This window comes from Schistocerca piceifrons, chromosome 2 (genome assembly GCF_021461385.2).
Source record: "Schistocerca piceifrons isolate TAMUIC-IGC-003096 chromosome 2, iqSchPice1.1, whole genome shotgun sequence".
Classification (NCBI taxonomy): domain Eukaryota; kingdom Metazoa; phylum Arthropoda; class Insecta; order Orthoptera; family Acrididae; genus Schistocerca; species Schistocerca piceifrons.
This window is the reverse complement of record NC_060139.1, coordinates 443420531-443437102: the sequence shown is the minus strand read 5'-3', so window position 1 is coordinate 443437102 and position 16572 is coordinate 443420531. Positions and strand designations below refer to the sequence as shown.

Genomic DNA, 16572 nt, shown 5'->3' with positions numbered 1-16572 from the left:
CATTTCCATACCTGTGACTGTATGATGTTCAGACAGGCATTGTACATCTATTCCACCCTCAGTTTCTAAATCTTCTGTACAAACAAGAAGCTCATCTACTTTGTTTTTTAATCCCCTGATATTCTGTTGCAATATATTAAAATTATTTTTTACTGTGCTTTTATGTGAATCTTGTGACATACTAATATTATTTTTCACTGTACTGTTATGAGAATCTTGTGATATTTTCACATCACTAGTATCTGCCTGTCTGAACTTTTCATTAAGCATACTTTCAATCAATGTAGGACAACTGGATACTGATCTTAGCCTAAAAAAAGTACCCCCCCTTAAAGATTTTGCTATCATCCCAGCCAGTTTACCCATCCCTTTCCTATTGAGATGCAGGCCATGTCTTGTGAAGTCCCACCTACCAATACCATCAACAGGAACCAAACATATGGTTGACAAAGTAGCCACCCGAAGCAGCTGATCTAGCTCCATCATGACCCTCTTGACAGAGCTGTTCAATTGGGGCTGGTCATACCACATGAAAGCAGGAACCAAGCCAATATTTGCTATTTTTACAATGTCACACTCAATATTGTAGCCCTGATCCCTATCAATACTGTTTCCTGCTCCACCCACTACCACAACATGATCCGGCTTTGTAAAACCTTTGCACAATGATCCTACATCCTCTATCACTAGGTTAAGACAGACACTGAGCTTGAAAATATTTGTGATCTGCTACCTGTCACCAAATTTTTCCATCAAAATCTGGGCCACACCTCTTCCATGGCTACTACCTAACAACGGAACTTTTCTCCTACTTTATACTTTTTTTGCAACAGTTGGTTTCCTAGTGAAAGTCTGTTGAGTGCTGACTACACTTACATCTACTTGAGCCTCTTCCTTAGCTGACTGAGATAGCAAGGCAAATCTATTGTTTGTGCCAATGATGAAACTATCTGATACTGTTCTCTTTCCGTGGCCCCCTGTTCCTTGATACCACTTCACACCTGTCTTAACCCTCCTCCCCCCTTCACCTCATCAGTTCCTCCCTAGCACTATCAAGTTCAGCCTGAAGGGCTCTAATCTTCCCTTCCTGTTCCGCTATTTTCCTATCCCTTGAACATAATCTGCAATACCATGGAAGAGACCCATTTACTTCACAGATTCCCATGCCACTACATTCACCTCAATGTAACCATCTGCCACAACAGCTGCACAGAATGCCAGAACTGACTTTCCTTTGGCAACTCAAACACTTCTCACTCGTGGTTGTTTACAATATATTTTACAAAATTTATCTAGGCAATAACAATAATATTCTATTAACTACAGATCACAAAAGCCACTAAAATTACGTGGAACACTAATATATGTGTACACTATTAATATAGTAACGTAATGCAGTTAAACTGACGTTAAAAATCAAAACTTGTATACCCAAAAAATTAGGCCTAAGATTGTGTATGTGCAATACGTACTTTATGCGTTTTGAAAGGAAATAAAAGATAGAACTTAAAACCTTTAATTTCCCAAGCAGATACAGGACTACTACATATATGTGTAATGAAAATAACCTAAATTTTTCACTTAATACTTAAAGAAATGTCTTAAATTTGTATGTAAACCTACGTCTAAAGTACGCGGAAACCTTCCCTCATTTTTTTTTTTTTTTTAGAAATACTTTTAAATGAGTGAAACCTTCAATAGATAATATAAAAAAAGACTATAATTAACTTCCTTATGGTGTGATATTAACTCAACTGACAGTTATTATAGAATTAATTACTTATCGTGACGAGCTTAATATTCAAGAGCGTGCGATCTGCGCCAGTGCTGCCTACCTCAGTAGGTCCTCATCTTTCATGCTTGCCCTCTTGATAGTCAAACATGTTTAATTCAGCATCTCTCTATCAATAGCCATAGTCTTTTACATCTATTATGCAGAAGTTGCTGTTTCTTTAGAGAGTCTGTATAAAATGGAGGACCCCCTCATCATGAACTGTTGCACTACATACATACCTATCTCGTTTCCAGAACGAGAACCTCAGCTCCTCTACACGCTTCTACCCAGATGTAAATCTTTTGCATTCCTCTTCAGGATGCAACAGCACTGTTTCTTTATCTGACTTACTAACTGTGTCTTCTTCCTAATTGGTTTAGGTGCCCCATTTTCATAATCATTGTTGCCACAACTGTCTCACAGTCACTGATATCAGTTTCAATATGGACACCCTCAAAGATGTCATGTTTATTTGTTGTCATTAGGTCTAACATTTTTCTTCCATGAGCGATCTTCTGAACTATCAGTTCTAGGTAGTTATCAGAGGCATTTAGTATTGTTTTGTAAGATGTCTTGTCACTCCCATTGGTGTAATCTGTCTTACGGCAAGTATCACATGGACACTCTTCACTTTCTTCTGCTCCTGCCTTAATGTGCTGGCCAATTTTTCTATTTCTAATTTCATCCAACATTCCAAGCCTTCTTCTTTCTCCTTGTTCTTCTTCTTGTCCGCCTCCCTCTTTTTTCTACAGTGTTATTATACAACCTCCAATATAGGTGATACAATGTATTTTATGCCTTGGTCTTTCATACACACCACACTATTAATTGCTTTTGTGATAATGATGAATTAGAGACATGAGCTATACTAGTGGAAGCAATTGTACATTTCCATTTTAAGTGTTTTTACTTAACAGTGATGTTAATACCATACCTTGACCCTGAAATTAATTAAATGAAGCTAATAAGGCTATGGGATGAAGAAAGAATGAAACATGAGAGAAATAATTGAAGTACAAAGAGAAATGGAAAGTACTTTATCCCTTGGATCAAATTAAACGAAATTGTCTTATGACATAATTTTTCCTCAGGCATCGGACAGAATCTGTGGTAATGTGTCACAGAGTCTGTACTTAAATTGTAAAAGCAGCAGCAGCTCAAAAACTAGTGACTTTTCTGAAATTTTACGTGTGTTTATGTACATGCATCTATCAGTATTTGTCCAATAAATTACAAACATTTTTGGGTGATTTAAATTATTTGCAATGCCTAATGCACATACTGCTCCATTTAGAAATATTACAGTGGGCCTAACAATGGAATGCAAGGAGTGAGATGATTGCTCTCAAACTTTTACCTAGTTAGAGTGTATGAACAAAAATGATTAGGAATGAGCATGATGTAGCACAGGATGACTGATGTTTAAAATTGATTTCAGATTTACATCAGTAGGAAGAGTACAGTACTTTTTATAGAATGAATTGTGCAAAAGGCTACCACATTTTTCAACACTACCCCAAACAAATGTGAAATCTGAATTGTCAACAATGTTTAGACCATTTCTGCAAGACATGACCAGTGTGGAACATTTAAAGTGTTATGACAAAAACAAATTATTGAATATGTGGAAAGATCTACTGAAAGAAGGAAATGATACACACTGATTGTGATTCTTGTAATACTTATAATTGAAAATTTTTGATGCACATATATTTGTTTCTACAGGCCACTGGCTGAATAACAAGTTACCTCTTATCAACAGTTTTTATTTGTAATAGGTAATTTTCATTTTTAAGTATTATTAACATGCATAAACACTGTTTTAAAGTGTTGTAGCATTCTTTTAGATGTGTCTAAACAAATGGAAGCAGAAACAAATTTCAAATACATAAATAAATTAAAAGGACTAGCAAGAATTATATGTCAATGTTCCTTGTCTAAACAAATGGAAGCAGAAACAAATTCGAACATGTCCCAACATACATGAAATAGATTAAATGGACTAGCAAACATTATATGTCAGTGTTCCTTTAATAGTGCTTATTATTTTCAGGACTGATGCCCTTATCCAAGAAACCATACGTAAAAAATTTAACGACTGTACAGTTCTTACCATAGCACACAGGCTGAACACAATTATGGATTCTGACAGAGTCCTTGTAATGGATGCAGGAACAATGGTGGTAAGTGGATTATGTTATACATCAGTAAATCATTTAAAGTATTGATTCATTTATGGATTTCCAGCATGCTGGGTTTATAATGGGACAACAACTTGTGTTAAGCAATTTGATGTAGAAAACAGCTAAAGTAGCAAGATTCAGTTTTTTATTCAATTGAAGACTAGTTTTTGGTTACCTGATTCCATTTTCAAAACATCACCCAAACTGACAAAGTAGTACATTCTGTAATAGCCTGCAAACCATATTCAGATTGTACATACAAGTATACAAAAAAAAAAAAAAAAAAACTTGACTGTTATACACTTGTACATACAATCTCAACATGGTTTGCATGGTATTTTGGGATATACTATTTTGTCTACTTGGATGATTTGAAACTTGGTTCAGGTAACCTGAAACCAGTCATAATTTAAATAAAAAAACTGAATCTTGCAACTTGGGCTGTTTCCTACATCAAATTGAACCATCATTAACAAAACCACTTAAAAGGCTGTTACATTATTAAAGAGACAGATGTAATATGTATGAGAGCAAGGGCATAATTTCTCAATCTGGTACAGATACTGTATCAAAATAAAAAAAAATTGTTTTATTGATACATATGGTGTAGTAACCTGACTCAAATGTTAACTTAGACTAGTACTGTTTGTATGAAAATTTTAAGTAGTTACGTTGAGTATGTTCCATTCATATGGGTAAAGTAGAACACACAATTTTTTGTTTTTTTTATTTTGGACAGTTCCATTGCCAATAAAAATTAATCCAACATTCAATTGTTAATTAAGAAGTGAGGTATGACTGTATTGTCTTTAAGATCCACATGAAGATTGTCCCAGTACTACAATAACAGATGTAAATAAACATTATGAAAGTGCAACCATGTTACAGTACAACTGATGAGTAAAGGCATATGAAATAATTACCACCAGATCCCTATTAGTAGGAAGAGTGTGGTAAATTTTACATAAAGAAAATTGGTACTATAATTGTTGAGCAAAAACTAAAAGCAAAGAGGAAAGCCAATTTTTCAGAAATTTTTACAATAATCCAACTGATTTTGTGTGTCAGTTTGTTATTGAGGGTGAGACATGAGTCCTCAACCTCACTCCAGAAACAAAATATCAATCTAAATGGTGGATGAAAACTGATGGCCCAGCACAAAAAAGGCAAAACCACTAAATTTACCGGAAGGGTTATGTTCAGTGCTTTCAAGGATTATTGGATTATCTAATGATGGGTAGAATAACTTACATGTAATGTGCTAACCTTCTGGAGCAATTAGAAAGGAAAATACAGGCGATGAAGCACGATTTACAAAATACACTCCTGGAAATGGAAAAAAGAACACATTGACACCGGTGTGTCAGACCCACCATACTTGCTCCAGACACTGCGAGAGGGCTGTACAAGCAATGATCACACGCACGGCACAGCGGACACACCAGGAACCACGGTGTTGGCCGTCGAATGGCGCTAGCTGCACAGCATTTGTGCACCACCGCCGTCAGTGTCAGCCAGTTTGCCGTGGCATACGGAGCTCCATCGCAGTCTTTAACACTGGTAGCATGCCGCAACAGCGTGGACGTGAACCGTATGTGCAGTTGACGGACTTTGAGCGAGGGCGTATAGTGGGCATGCGGGAGGCCGGGTGGACGTACCACCGAATTGCTCAACACGTGGGGCGTGAGGTCTCCACAGTACATCGATGTTGTCGCCAGTGGTCGGTGGAAGGTGCACGTGCCCGTCGACCTGGGACCGGACCGCAGCAACGCACGGATGCACGCCAAGACCGTAGGATCCTACGCAGTGCCGTAGGGGACCGCACCGCCACTTCCCAGCAAATTAGGGACACTGTTGCTCCTGGGGTATCAGCGAGGACCATTCGCAACCGTCTCCATGAAGCTGGGCTACGGTCCCGCACACCGTTAGGCCGTCTTCCGCTCACGCCCCAACATCGTGCAGCCCGCCTCCAGTGGTGTCGTGACAGGCGTGAATGGAGGGACCAATGGAGACGTGTCGTCTTCAGTGATGAGAGTCGCTTCTGCCTTGGTGCCAATGATGGTCATATGCGTGTTTGGCGCCGTGCAGGTGAGCGCCACAATCAGGACTACATACGACCGAGGCACACAGGGCCAACACCCGGCATCATGGTGTGGGGAGCGATCTCCTACACTGGCCGTACACCACTGGTGATCGTCGAGGGGACACTGAATAGTGCACGGTACATCCAAACCGTCATCGAACCCATCGTTCTACCATTCCTAGACCGGCAAGGGAACTTGCTGTTCCAACAGGACAATGCACGTCCGCATGTATCCCGTGCCACCCAACGTGCTCTAGAAGGTGTAAGTCAACTACCCTGGCCAGCAAGATCTCCGGATCTGTCCCCCATTGAGCATGTTTGGGACTGGATGAAGCGTCGTCTCACGCGGTCTGCACGTCCAGCACGAACGCTGGTCCAACTGAGGCGACAGGTGGAAATGGCATGGCAAGCCGGTCCACAGGACTACATCCAGCATCTCTACGATCGTCTCCATGGGAGAATTGCAGCCTGCATTGCTGCGAAAGGTGGATATACACTGTACTAGTGCCGACATTGTGCATGCTCTGTTGCCTGTGTCTATGTGCCTGTGGTTCTGTCAGTGTGATCATGTGATGTATCTGACCCCAGGAATGTGTCAATAAAGTTTCCCCTACCTGGGACAATGAATTCACGGTGTTCTTATTTCAATTTCCGGGAGTGTATATTGTATCAGTGCAAGAACAATTGGCTGTAAGGGTACTTCGGCAACATGTAGACGCAACAGGAAAGATTGAACATATTCATGAGAGGCATGCAGTTATGGTTCTTAAAGGCAAAGACAGCACATGAAAAAGTGTAACAAAAATGCTCAAGGATTCTTTGAAATAAAACTTGTGTTCTTTATAAAGCTTGTGTTTTATATAAATTTATGGAACCAACATTTTTTATTATAACTATATGCAACAGTGGTGGATATATCATTCTGGAAATAGTAGCTGGATATAAACTCACACTATCAAGATACACTGTACGTTCCACTAAGGGATCATGTGTTACACAAATGAGCAAGGTCCAATAATTTTACATATTATTTTTTAACATGTGATTAACAATGGTTATACAAAAAATATTTCACCTGCATATGAGAAGACAGATACCTCCATTCACCTTCAAAAGAAGGTCCTGAGTGGAAGTTTGTCTAAGATTTTTACATCAACTTAGTGCACCATTTCCGAAATTTGGATTGTGTTACAAAGTACTGTATACATACAAATGTTCTGGAATATAGTTTTATGGTTCTGTACTTCATAATGTCATTTTGTTTTTCATTTTTTTTGTCACAAACAGTACCAAAGAGTAGGCACATGTTGAAAAAACAATAGCCCTTAAGAGAAATGTATGATGTTAATAACTGAGCACTGCATTATATGCTTTTAGCTCACTGTTGTAAAATAAACACTTCACTTCGATCTGAGAGGACAGTCCACCATTCACTATCAAAAGAAAGTCCTCAGTAGTAATAAAGTGGTTAGGCTGCTGTGTTCCAAACTTATTTTTCTCCTGATAGGAGGCCATTAAATATATGGATACACGGCAGAATCAAGAGTCACGATACAGTGTTAGGCTATATGTTTAGATTTCCTTTCCTTCTGAAGGAGAATGAAAGCTTAAAACCCAAGCTGTCCAAATCCATTTTTATGTCTGTACCACATCTGGCAAGCCATTTGAAATATGAGAAACAAGCTTCAGCTTTCAGTCATAATTTACATGTCATCCAGGTCTTTTGATTAACTGTAATAACTGCTTAAACTGTAGTAACAGAAGGGAAAAGAAGGAACATATCTATATCTACATCAATACCAAATGTAAGTTAAATATGAAAGTGGAGACTCCAGTGCTAAAGCACTGCATACGCTGCCAAAAAAATAAATAAGTACACCTTGAAAGACAATGTCAATTTTGACCTGATGATGGCATATGACAGTAGATGTACTGATAATACTTTCAGTGCTGTCCACCAACATCGTTACCACAATATAGGTAAGACGACTTGTGAGCCCAGACATTTCAACGTGAACTGTTGCAAACCGTTTATTAGCAGTGGGACTATGAGCACATCTCTAGTTGTCTTCCACTCACGTCACAGCATCAATGTTCACAGCCCAAATACTGCCATCAGAGAATCACTTGGAAAATGGAATGGCATGCTATGGTCTTCAGTGATGAAATCAAATTCTTCCATCATGCAAGCAGTGGTTGTCATACAATGTAGACCTGGTGAGTGCTGTCTCATAGAGTGTGTTTGTCCAAGACACAATGGCACCACCTCAGGTCTTATGGTCGGGATGCAACAAGTTACAACTCTCATTCACCTTTGCTTTTTCTGGAGGGGACATTAACCAGCACTTGGTACATGCAGACTGTTATTACATGGGTCTTTTACCTTTCTTGCACCAGGAATGTGATGTGTTATTCCAACAGGATAATGCTCCCCCACACACTGCTTGTGAGACTCAACTTGCTCTGCAGGATGTGCAGCAACTTCCTTGGCCAACATGATCTCTGGACTTGTCTCCAATAAAGTGCATATGGGATATGATGGGACAAGAAGTTACACTCTCTCTCTCTTTTTCACACACACACACACACACACACACACACACACACACACACACACACACTCACAGAGTCATGCAAACGCAACTCTCACACACATGACCACAGTCTCTGGCAGCTGAAGCCAGACTACGAGCAGCAGTGCATGATGGGAGAGGCAACTGGGTGGGGATAAGGAAGAGGCTGGGGTGGGGAGGGGGAGGGATAGCTGGGACGGGGTGGGGGATTGTAAGGTACTTCTAGTGGAAACATGCACAGGGACGAGGTGGAGAGAAGGTAGGACAGCAAGGTGCAGTGAGGAGGTTAGAGAGAGGGTGGGGGAGAGAAGGGATAGTGGAAAATGAGAGAAGTTAAAAACCTGGGAGTGTTGGTAGAACAGAGGGCTATATAGTGCTGGGATAGAACAGGGAAGGAGCTAGATGGGTAAGGACAATGACTAATGAAGGTTGAGACCACGAGGGTTATGGGAACATAGGATATGTTGCAAGGAGAGTTCCCACCTGCACAATTCAGAAAAGGTGGTGTCAGTGGGAAGGATCCAGATCACACAGACTTTGAAGCAGTCACTGCAATGAAGAATGTCATGTGGGGTGGTGTGCTCAGCAACAGGGTGGTCCAGTTGTTTTTTGGCCACAGGTTGTCAGTGGCCATTCATGTGGACAGACAACTTGGTTGTCATGTCAACGTAGAATGCAGCACAATGGTTGCAGCTTAGCTTGTAGATAACATGACTCATTTCACAGGTAGCCCTGTCTTTGATGGGATAGGTGATGTTCGTGGCTGGACTGGAGTAAATGGTGGTCGGAGGATGTATAGGATAGATCAGATCTTGCATCTAGGTATCTTACAGGGATATGAGCCATGAGGCAAGGGGCTGAGAGCAGTGGTTGTGTAAAGACCAACAACTCTTATGGAATTACGTCAACAGTTTGAGCATGTGTGGCATGATGTACCCCAAGATAGTATTCGCCATCTGTATGATCGACTGGATTCCAGAGTCAGCACCTGCATTGCTGCCCATGGAGGCTATATCACGTACTAATATGCATGTTTCAGCATTGTTTGGTACCCGTTACCTCAGAAACACTTGCTAATGATCTGTAAATGTAATCATTTCATGTACTCCACACATACTGTTGTAACAATACATATTGAGTGTATTGGAAACCTCTAAAAGAGGTGTACTAATTTTTGTTTCCGGCAGAGTGTAAAATTCTGTCCAGGCAGTCTGTCACAGTCAGTTTCTGAAATTATAACAAATGAATTTTTGTGACCTAAAGCATCTGTTTATAATGTGCACTCTGTATGTTTCTTCAGCTGCTGCATATATAACTGTGGTGGATAAGCAACAGGAAATGTGCAATAATGATTTCCATCTGTTCAAACTACAAAATTGTCAGTGGCAGCCAGGACTTATCTTCAGACGGTGAAATTCATAGGACTGCTAACAGACACAAATAAGTACAATAAACTAGCTTAGCTTTTATACTCCCCAGGGAGGATAAAAGATTATGTTGGGGAAGGTTAGAAACAAAGGGCAGGTCACCCAGACTCCAAGATTAGAGAGACTTATTTGTTGTGAGGACAAGGAGAGACAAAAATGATGGTGGAAGTGTCAGGGAGAATGAGATGTCAAAGTAGTACATTGGTAATCACTGTGCCATCTCTGTCCAAAGATGATGAGGATCAAGTGACAAGTAAAGATGGATTAAGAGGAAGAGAAATGAATTGAGAAGTATAATTAAGGACTAGGAGAAAAAGGAGATGGGGAAGAGCCGAATGGAGAGAGAGTGGGTGGGGGGGGGGGGGGGGAGGGGAAGGAGCATGGAGGTATTAAGCAACAAAAAATCATGCCAAACAAGCAAAAATGACCAGTTAGCATGGTAAGCACAGACACAGACATTAACATCCATACTTTAAAAACTGTAAAATTGTGGGGCATCCAACTGGATAGCAAGTTTGTAACATACCTGGTCATGAATCAGCTTGTACTTCCTCAGTGGCAGTTATCATGGCAAAAAATTGGTTGTAAATATGGGTGCATACAGCCAATAATGTGGTCAACTCACACACACATTTGGTTTCAGAGGTTTTACTTCCATAAATGTCAGACACCCCTCACTGAATTAGTTATACAGCCAGTCTGTGTCTTAGTTACATAATTAAGTCTCATTTACCAGGTATCCACATAGTGGATACCTGGTTACTGTGCAGTATAACCTAAATGACCAACAACAGTCCCACTCGGATGAACAATACATGTGCCACTTAAGGTCAATCAGCAGTCATAATTAATTGTCCTACTTCATTTTCCATCTTCTTATTCACAACAACACATCATTGCACCATTCCATTATTACAGTTCATATTGACATGGGTTAAACGCTTGGGATCTAGGCTTGACTGTCTTTCATATTCAAGATAATATGCATATGTTATTAACAGTTGTAATTCACAGTCTGGTTTCATATTAAGTTAAACACATTATTGCATAAGTATATTATGGCTGTTTTGACTGACACAGGTTCCACACTGACTTCAAAATAGCTTCAGGCCCATTGCTAGTTTTGCAAAAATGGTTACTAAAGTTTCACATTGTCAAGTACATAATTTCAATAATTTACAATTAGAATTTTACATCTCAAATTAATTAAACTGTGCAGAAAAATTAGTTTTGGTTTGAACATTATGTTACAATAAGAGTTTTGACTGAAATATGCCTTCTTGATAACAAAAACTGCAGGAATAGCTAAATAAACAATACTATACATAAAAGTGTTAATTACCCAGAAAATAATTAAATGCAGATGTTCCTGTCATTTTTTTGGAAATTGGCTACATCAATACATTAAGGATTTCTATGGGTAATTTTCCCAACTTTATCAGTAATATAGTAAGTACATCTGTTTACATGTCAGCAATGTGACTGGAATAGGAAATAATTAGTGTTGGTTAACTGAACTGAGCCTTAGCAAAACTAGTTACTTGAAATGGTCCAAATTAATTAGGAAATTCTTCTAACTAATGTAATTTAGCAAAGCTGAGTCTGGTCTTTTAGTCAGAATTACAGAATGACAGTTTTACCTTATGGCATGTTTCTCTCACTAACACTAATGATAATTAGGCAAACAAAAACAAAACAAAAAAAAACCATTAGAGGAGGCAAATAACAAAATAAATGGGAATGGGTCCCACCTTGCTCTGCTAAAGTTGAGCTGGAGTCAACAGACAGATAAACTAATGCAGACGCTCAGTCCAGCGTATTTTGCTCTTACAAATATCTCTCATTGTGTTGACTTGAAGACAAGGGTATTAGCTTAATCTGGATACTTTCACTCCTTATTGTCTTTTGGAATTATCTTCTGGGGCAGTGTACCTGTTGTAAATGTATTTATTCAACAGAACAGTGTAGTAAAAACATTGTGTAAAATAAACAAATGCCAATCTCGCAAAGTCATTTTAAAAGATATTGGAATTCTATCACTTCCCAGAACATTTAGTCCTTAATGGCATTTGTTGCACATCAGCAGTTTAGCTGAACTGTGATCTGCACAACACAAATAAATTTTCATGTAGACTTTGCTTCTTTGCCTAAGGTTCACAGTGGGATAAGGTACTAGTACTCTTGTGCAAAGTTCTTCAAGTTCTCCCACCTAAAAAAAGAGACAAACTGGGACTCATAACCAACTGCAAATAAATTGAAAACATACCTCATTGATGACTCCTAAAAATTATCTATTTATCTAGTTTTAAGGGTTGAAAACACTCTATTAATTGCATATCAAGTAGTAGTATATTGAGAGCAGGTCTCTGTTACTGCAAATGTAGGTAACTATTATCTCTGAGAAAATATCACTGTAATCAGGTAAATATTGAAGTACTAACAGATGATCAACAGCAGCTATTTAATAATTATGAGAAGGCACCTGCTTTTTTCAAATTAGTGGTTTTCCTTCTAACTTACTTTCTTACATATTACTGGCAAGAACACAAATTTTATTAGTTAATGAAGCAACAGATTATTATTATTAACGCAGCATACAAATTAAGATTGTAAAAGTTACGTGTCTTCTGTTACTTTGTACCATGATGGGTTCGACATCCCCGAAGATTTTTCTTTTTGATGAGATCTACAAAACATGGTGAAATAATGAATTGCTGTATGTAATTTATATCAAATCTATATTTAAAATATGTGTGAACTTTTATTGGTTTTATATCAATTTACAGGAGTATGATCACCCATACAAGCTATTGCAGAATCCTGATGGTTATTTCTACAAGCTTGTTCAGGAGACTGGGAAGATTATGGCTGAGAATCTCTTCTTAGTAGCACAGCAGGTGAGAAACAGTAACACGTTTTACATTTTACTGATTTGTTATAAAATCAATTATAGAATACTGCATGACAGTAAAATCACAGAAAATAGTGTTGTGAGGTAATAATGTTAAAATATAACAGTCTTTTCAGTGAGCAAGTTTAAAGTTTTACACTGGAGTCTATCCAGCTGGCTAGCCTTTATTGCTTATCAATTTATTTGCACATAACATAATTGACAATGTGTGGTACCGAAGAAGAACACCATCTGATACAACATCACTCAGAGCTGGGCTGTTTTCGCCAACCATATACCAGTTGTTCCTGTATCAGAAGCTGTTAAGTAACATTTCTCTTCTGTCACTTGCACTTTTTACTTTGTAAAGTGAATTTATTACCAGAAAAAAGTGACCCTAAAATATGAATAATTTCACACATCATCTGATTTTCACAATTAAGTAATTTTTAGTTTTAAAATAGTAGTTGCAAGAAAGAGTTAATGTTATAATAACCTACAATTGTTATGAAATTTATACCTTTCACAAAATCATATCTTTCACTTATAAAATAGTGGCACATAGCGAGTGCCATATTTATGTAAGAAATTCTTAGGTATGAAGATATTTTTGGAAACAGTATATAACAATAATGAGAAAAGGCAACTTCTCATCTGCAGTTGATTGATGTCTGTCCCAAAGATACAAACAGTGCACACAGATGTACACAACTGTCTGCAGTGACAATGACCTGCTGTTTATGAGCAGTTGCCCATGTAAATGAAAGTGGGAGGTGGGAGAGCAAAGTTCCAGAGAGGGACTAACACTGACAGCTACAAAATTTATTGTGTTCCATCACCCTCAGATTCCAGGGGAGCTGCTCACAAAGCAAGCTTTGTCACAGCAGATATGTTGTTGTACATGTGAGAGTATTTTAACTTTAAAAGTTTTCTTGGGAGCTAGTGGAATATTCTTTGCTGTTACATGTGTGTCAAATTAATTAACTGCAGGTGAATGGTTGTCACAATGGATCTATTCCTTATGTCATGATGTAAAAAATCATTTCTGTCAATACATAATTTTCAACATAATTGTTTTTCAGGCATACAGAAAGACAGTAGAAGGAGATGCTGTTGTGGAGAATGAAACAACAAAGCTCTAAAGAACATTAAAGGTGAAACCTACCTTCATTAATAAATGTATATGGGGCTTCACACATCATGCAGCTTTAAACATCAGATGCCACTATGTACTACTGTAGTACATGTGGTTCTAGTGTGAATGATGTTCACTGGGACACAATTGTCAAAAACATACCAGCAATATACTGGGAGACTGAGTGAATGTTTGACAAAGTGACGATGGATCAATATAAATGAAAAAGATGTAAATTTAGTGCACTATAAGACAGTCGTAAAGTGAGGCAATTCTCACTTAATGTTTCATTTCTCTATAGAAACACTGAATTAGATGACTGAAGAGAAACTAGAAAAGTGATTTCAAACTATCAAAAATATGTAAAAGCTGTTACTTTGAGGGCCTTTTTACAGTATTCAGTATTGGAAACAATATTATTTTTACTCTGTGGAGATATGTTTGTACATGTATGTGAATCTACACATATGAGTGGATATTACAGTGAGTGAGTGAGTGTGAATGAGTGAGTGAGTGTGAATGAGTGAGTGAGTGTGTGTGTGTATGAGAGAGAGAGAGAGAGAGAGAGAGAGAGAGAGAGAGAGAGAGAACAGAGTACCATGAACTGTGATTATTTATTTGTAAAATGTTATAATAAATTGTTTCCTTTACAATTAAATACTTTCTCCTTGTCTTTAAAAATATGATTACTTTTTGGGCATTTACTTTACAATGCTTACCACTTCTGAAATTTATGCTCAGTGTATATTACACTCAACATACATTTATTGCCACATTTATTGAAAAGTTGCATTGAATTACATTTGTGGTAAATTCAGCTTTCATTTGAATGTAATTGTCTCAATGGTCACAGTCAGCTTTGGAGCAAACATGAACTGCCCATTGCTGAATACTAAATGCAGTGAATGAATTAATGTAACCATAGATTAGGTTTATCCACACCATTTCCTTTTAATTTAAAAAAAAATTGTGTTCACATTCCTTTGAGATCAATGCACATTCTAGACAACTGTGTAAAAACTGTGATGATTATAGACAAGCTACATAATAAAGAGTAATAATTATTTTATCATTTCTTTTGGTATTTTTAGTAATGCTGATGAATGTGTCAAAATACTTTCAAGCTACTTATTCTTTTGGTTTTTAATGAATCTCGGAACTTTATGCTAACAGACTGTTGATCTGGGTATCTGCAACCACTGGAAAGCACTTTTTAGATACTCACTGATCCACTAGAGATATTGTAGAATATTATTTTATAAAATATTGTATTTTAAATTTGTATCATCACCAGTATGAAGCATTCAAAAATGCCCCCAAACTAATTAAAGATTATTATAACTTTTGCATTAATGTTATGGGTTATTGGCACAGACCATGACCACTTAAAATTAAAATTTAAATATTCTCTCTTGTGGCTTTACTAAAGATATTACATCAGTTGAAGTATGTGAATACCTTCATTCACTGTATTTCTGACTGCATTAAGATAATTTATCTCATTATGACTCGCAAACTGCTTAAAGTTCCTACAATTCTGCTGTATTTGTTTGTCATATATTAAACAATGGATACTCCTGGATGGAATGTAACAATATCATGAAAAGGATAGTTGCTACTCACCAAATAGTGGAGATGCTGAATCGCAGATAGGCACAACAAAAAGACTATAAGAAAGTGAGCTTTCTGCCAACAAGGCCTTTGTCGAAAATAGACAACAAACACACACACACACATTCAAGCAAATGCAACTCACAAAAACATGACCACAGACACATGACCACAGTCTCCGGCTGCTGAGGCCAGAGTCTTGGCATGTGATCATGTGTTTGTGAGTTGCATTTGCTTGAATATGTGTGTGTGTATGTTGTCTATTTTCGACAAAGGCCTTGTTGGCCAAAAGCTCACTTTCTTACAGTCTTTTTGTTGTGCCTATCTGCAACCCAGTATCTCCGTTATATGGTGAGTAGCAACGACCCTTTTCACTATTTTGTCATATATTACCAGCACAACCACAAATATAGCCTGCCCCAGAAAATATCTGTTATCTGGCAATGGGAACACAGTACATTTAAGCTGAAGAGCTTTGTTCTGTGCTTTTTCTTCTGTGTGAATATTGAGATTATTTAAGTCACTCATGTAGTCTTTTTTTATTTTAGTTTTTACAACACTCAAGCATCAAGACTAAAATTTTGGCTCTTAACAGCTTAGGGTCCGGTTAGAGGTTATAAAAGATGTGCCACATACACACAATTGTTCCAATGATACATCTTGATGGATCGTTCTTTCCAAAAATGTTTTTTATCCATTGCAAATATGTATTACACTGGCAAAAAGATGACACATTTGAACCTCTCTAACATTTATAATGTGCCAATTGTAAATAAACAATGATGCTAACATTTTATTAAACCTGCTGCCTCTGATGTAGAGGCAGATGTTAATGTACATAAATTGGAGGATGCCTTGTACAAAGAGTTAACTGTTGCCACATCTGTTGTACCTGG

At 37.8% G+C, this 16572-nt stretch overlaps 1 protein-coding gene across 1 annotated transcript in view; it reads left to right on the top strand.

The window, feature by feature from the left end:
• LOC124776560 (ATP-binding cassette sub-family C member 4-like) overlaps window positions 1–16327 on the top strand; it is a 301974-nt gene extending 285647 nt beyond the window's left edge. Inside the window, exons 24-26 of the mRNA XM_047251600.1 lie at window positions 3828–3957; window positions 12827–12937; window positions 14013–16327. Of these exons, the coding sequence (XP_047107556.1) occupies window positions 3828–3957; window positions 12827–12937; window positions 14013–14072 (301 nt within the window). The 3' untranslated portion in view covers window positions 14073–16327. The remainder of the gene's footprint in view (window positions 1–3827; window positions 3958–12826; window positions 12938–14012) is intronic.
• The last annotated feature ends 245 nt before the right edge of the window (window positions 16328–16572 follow it).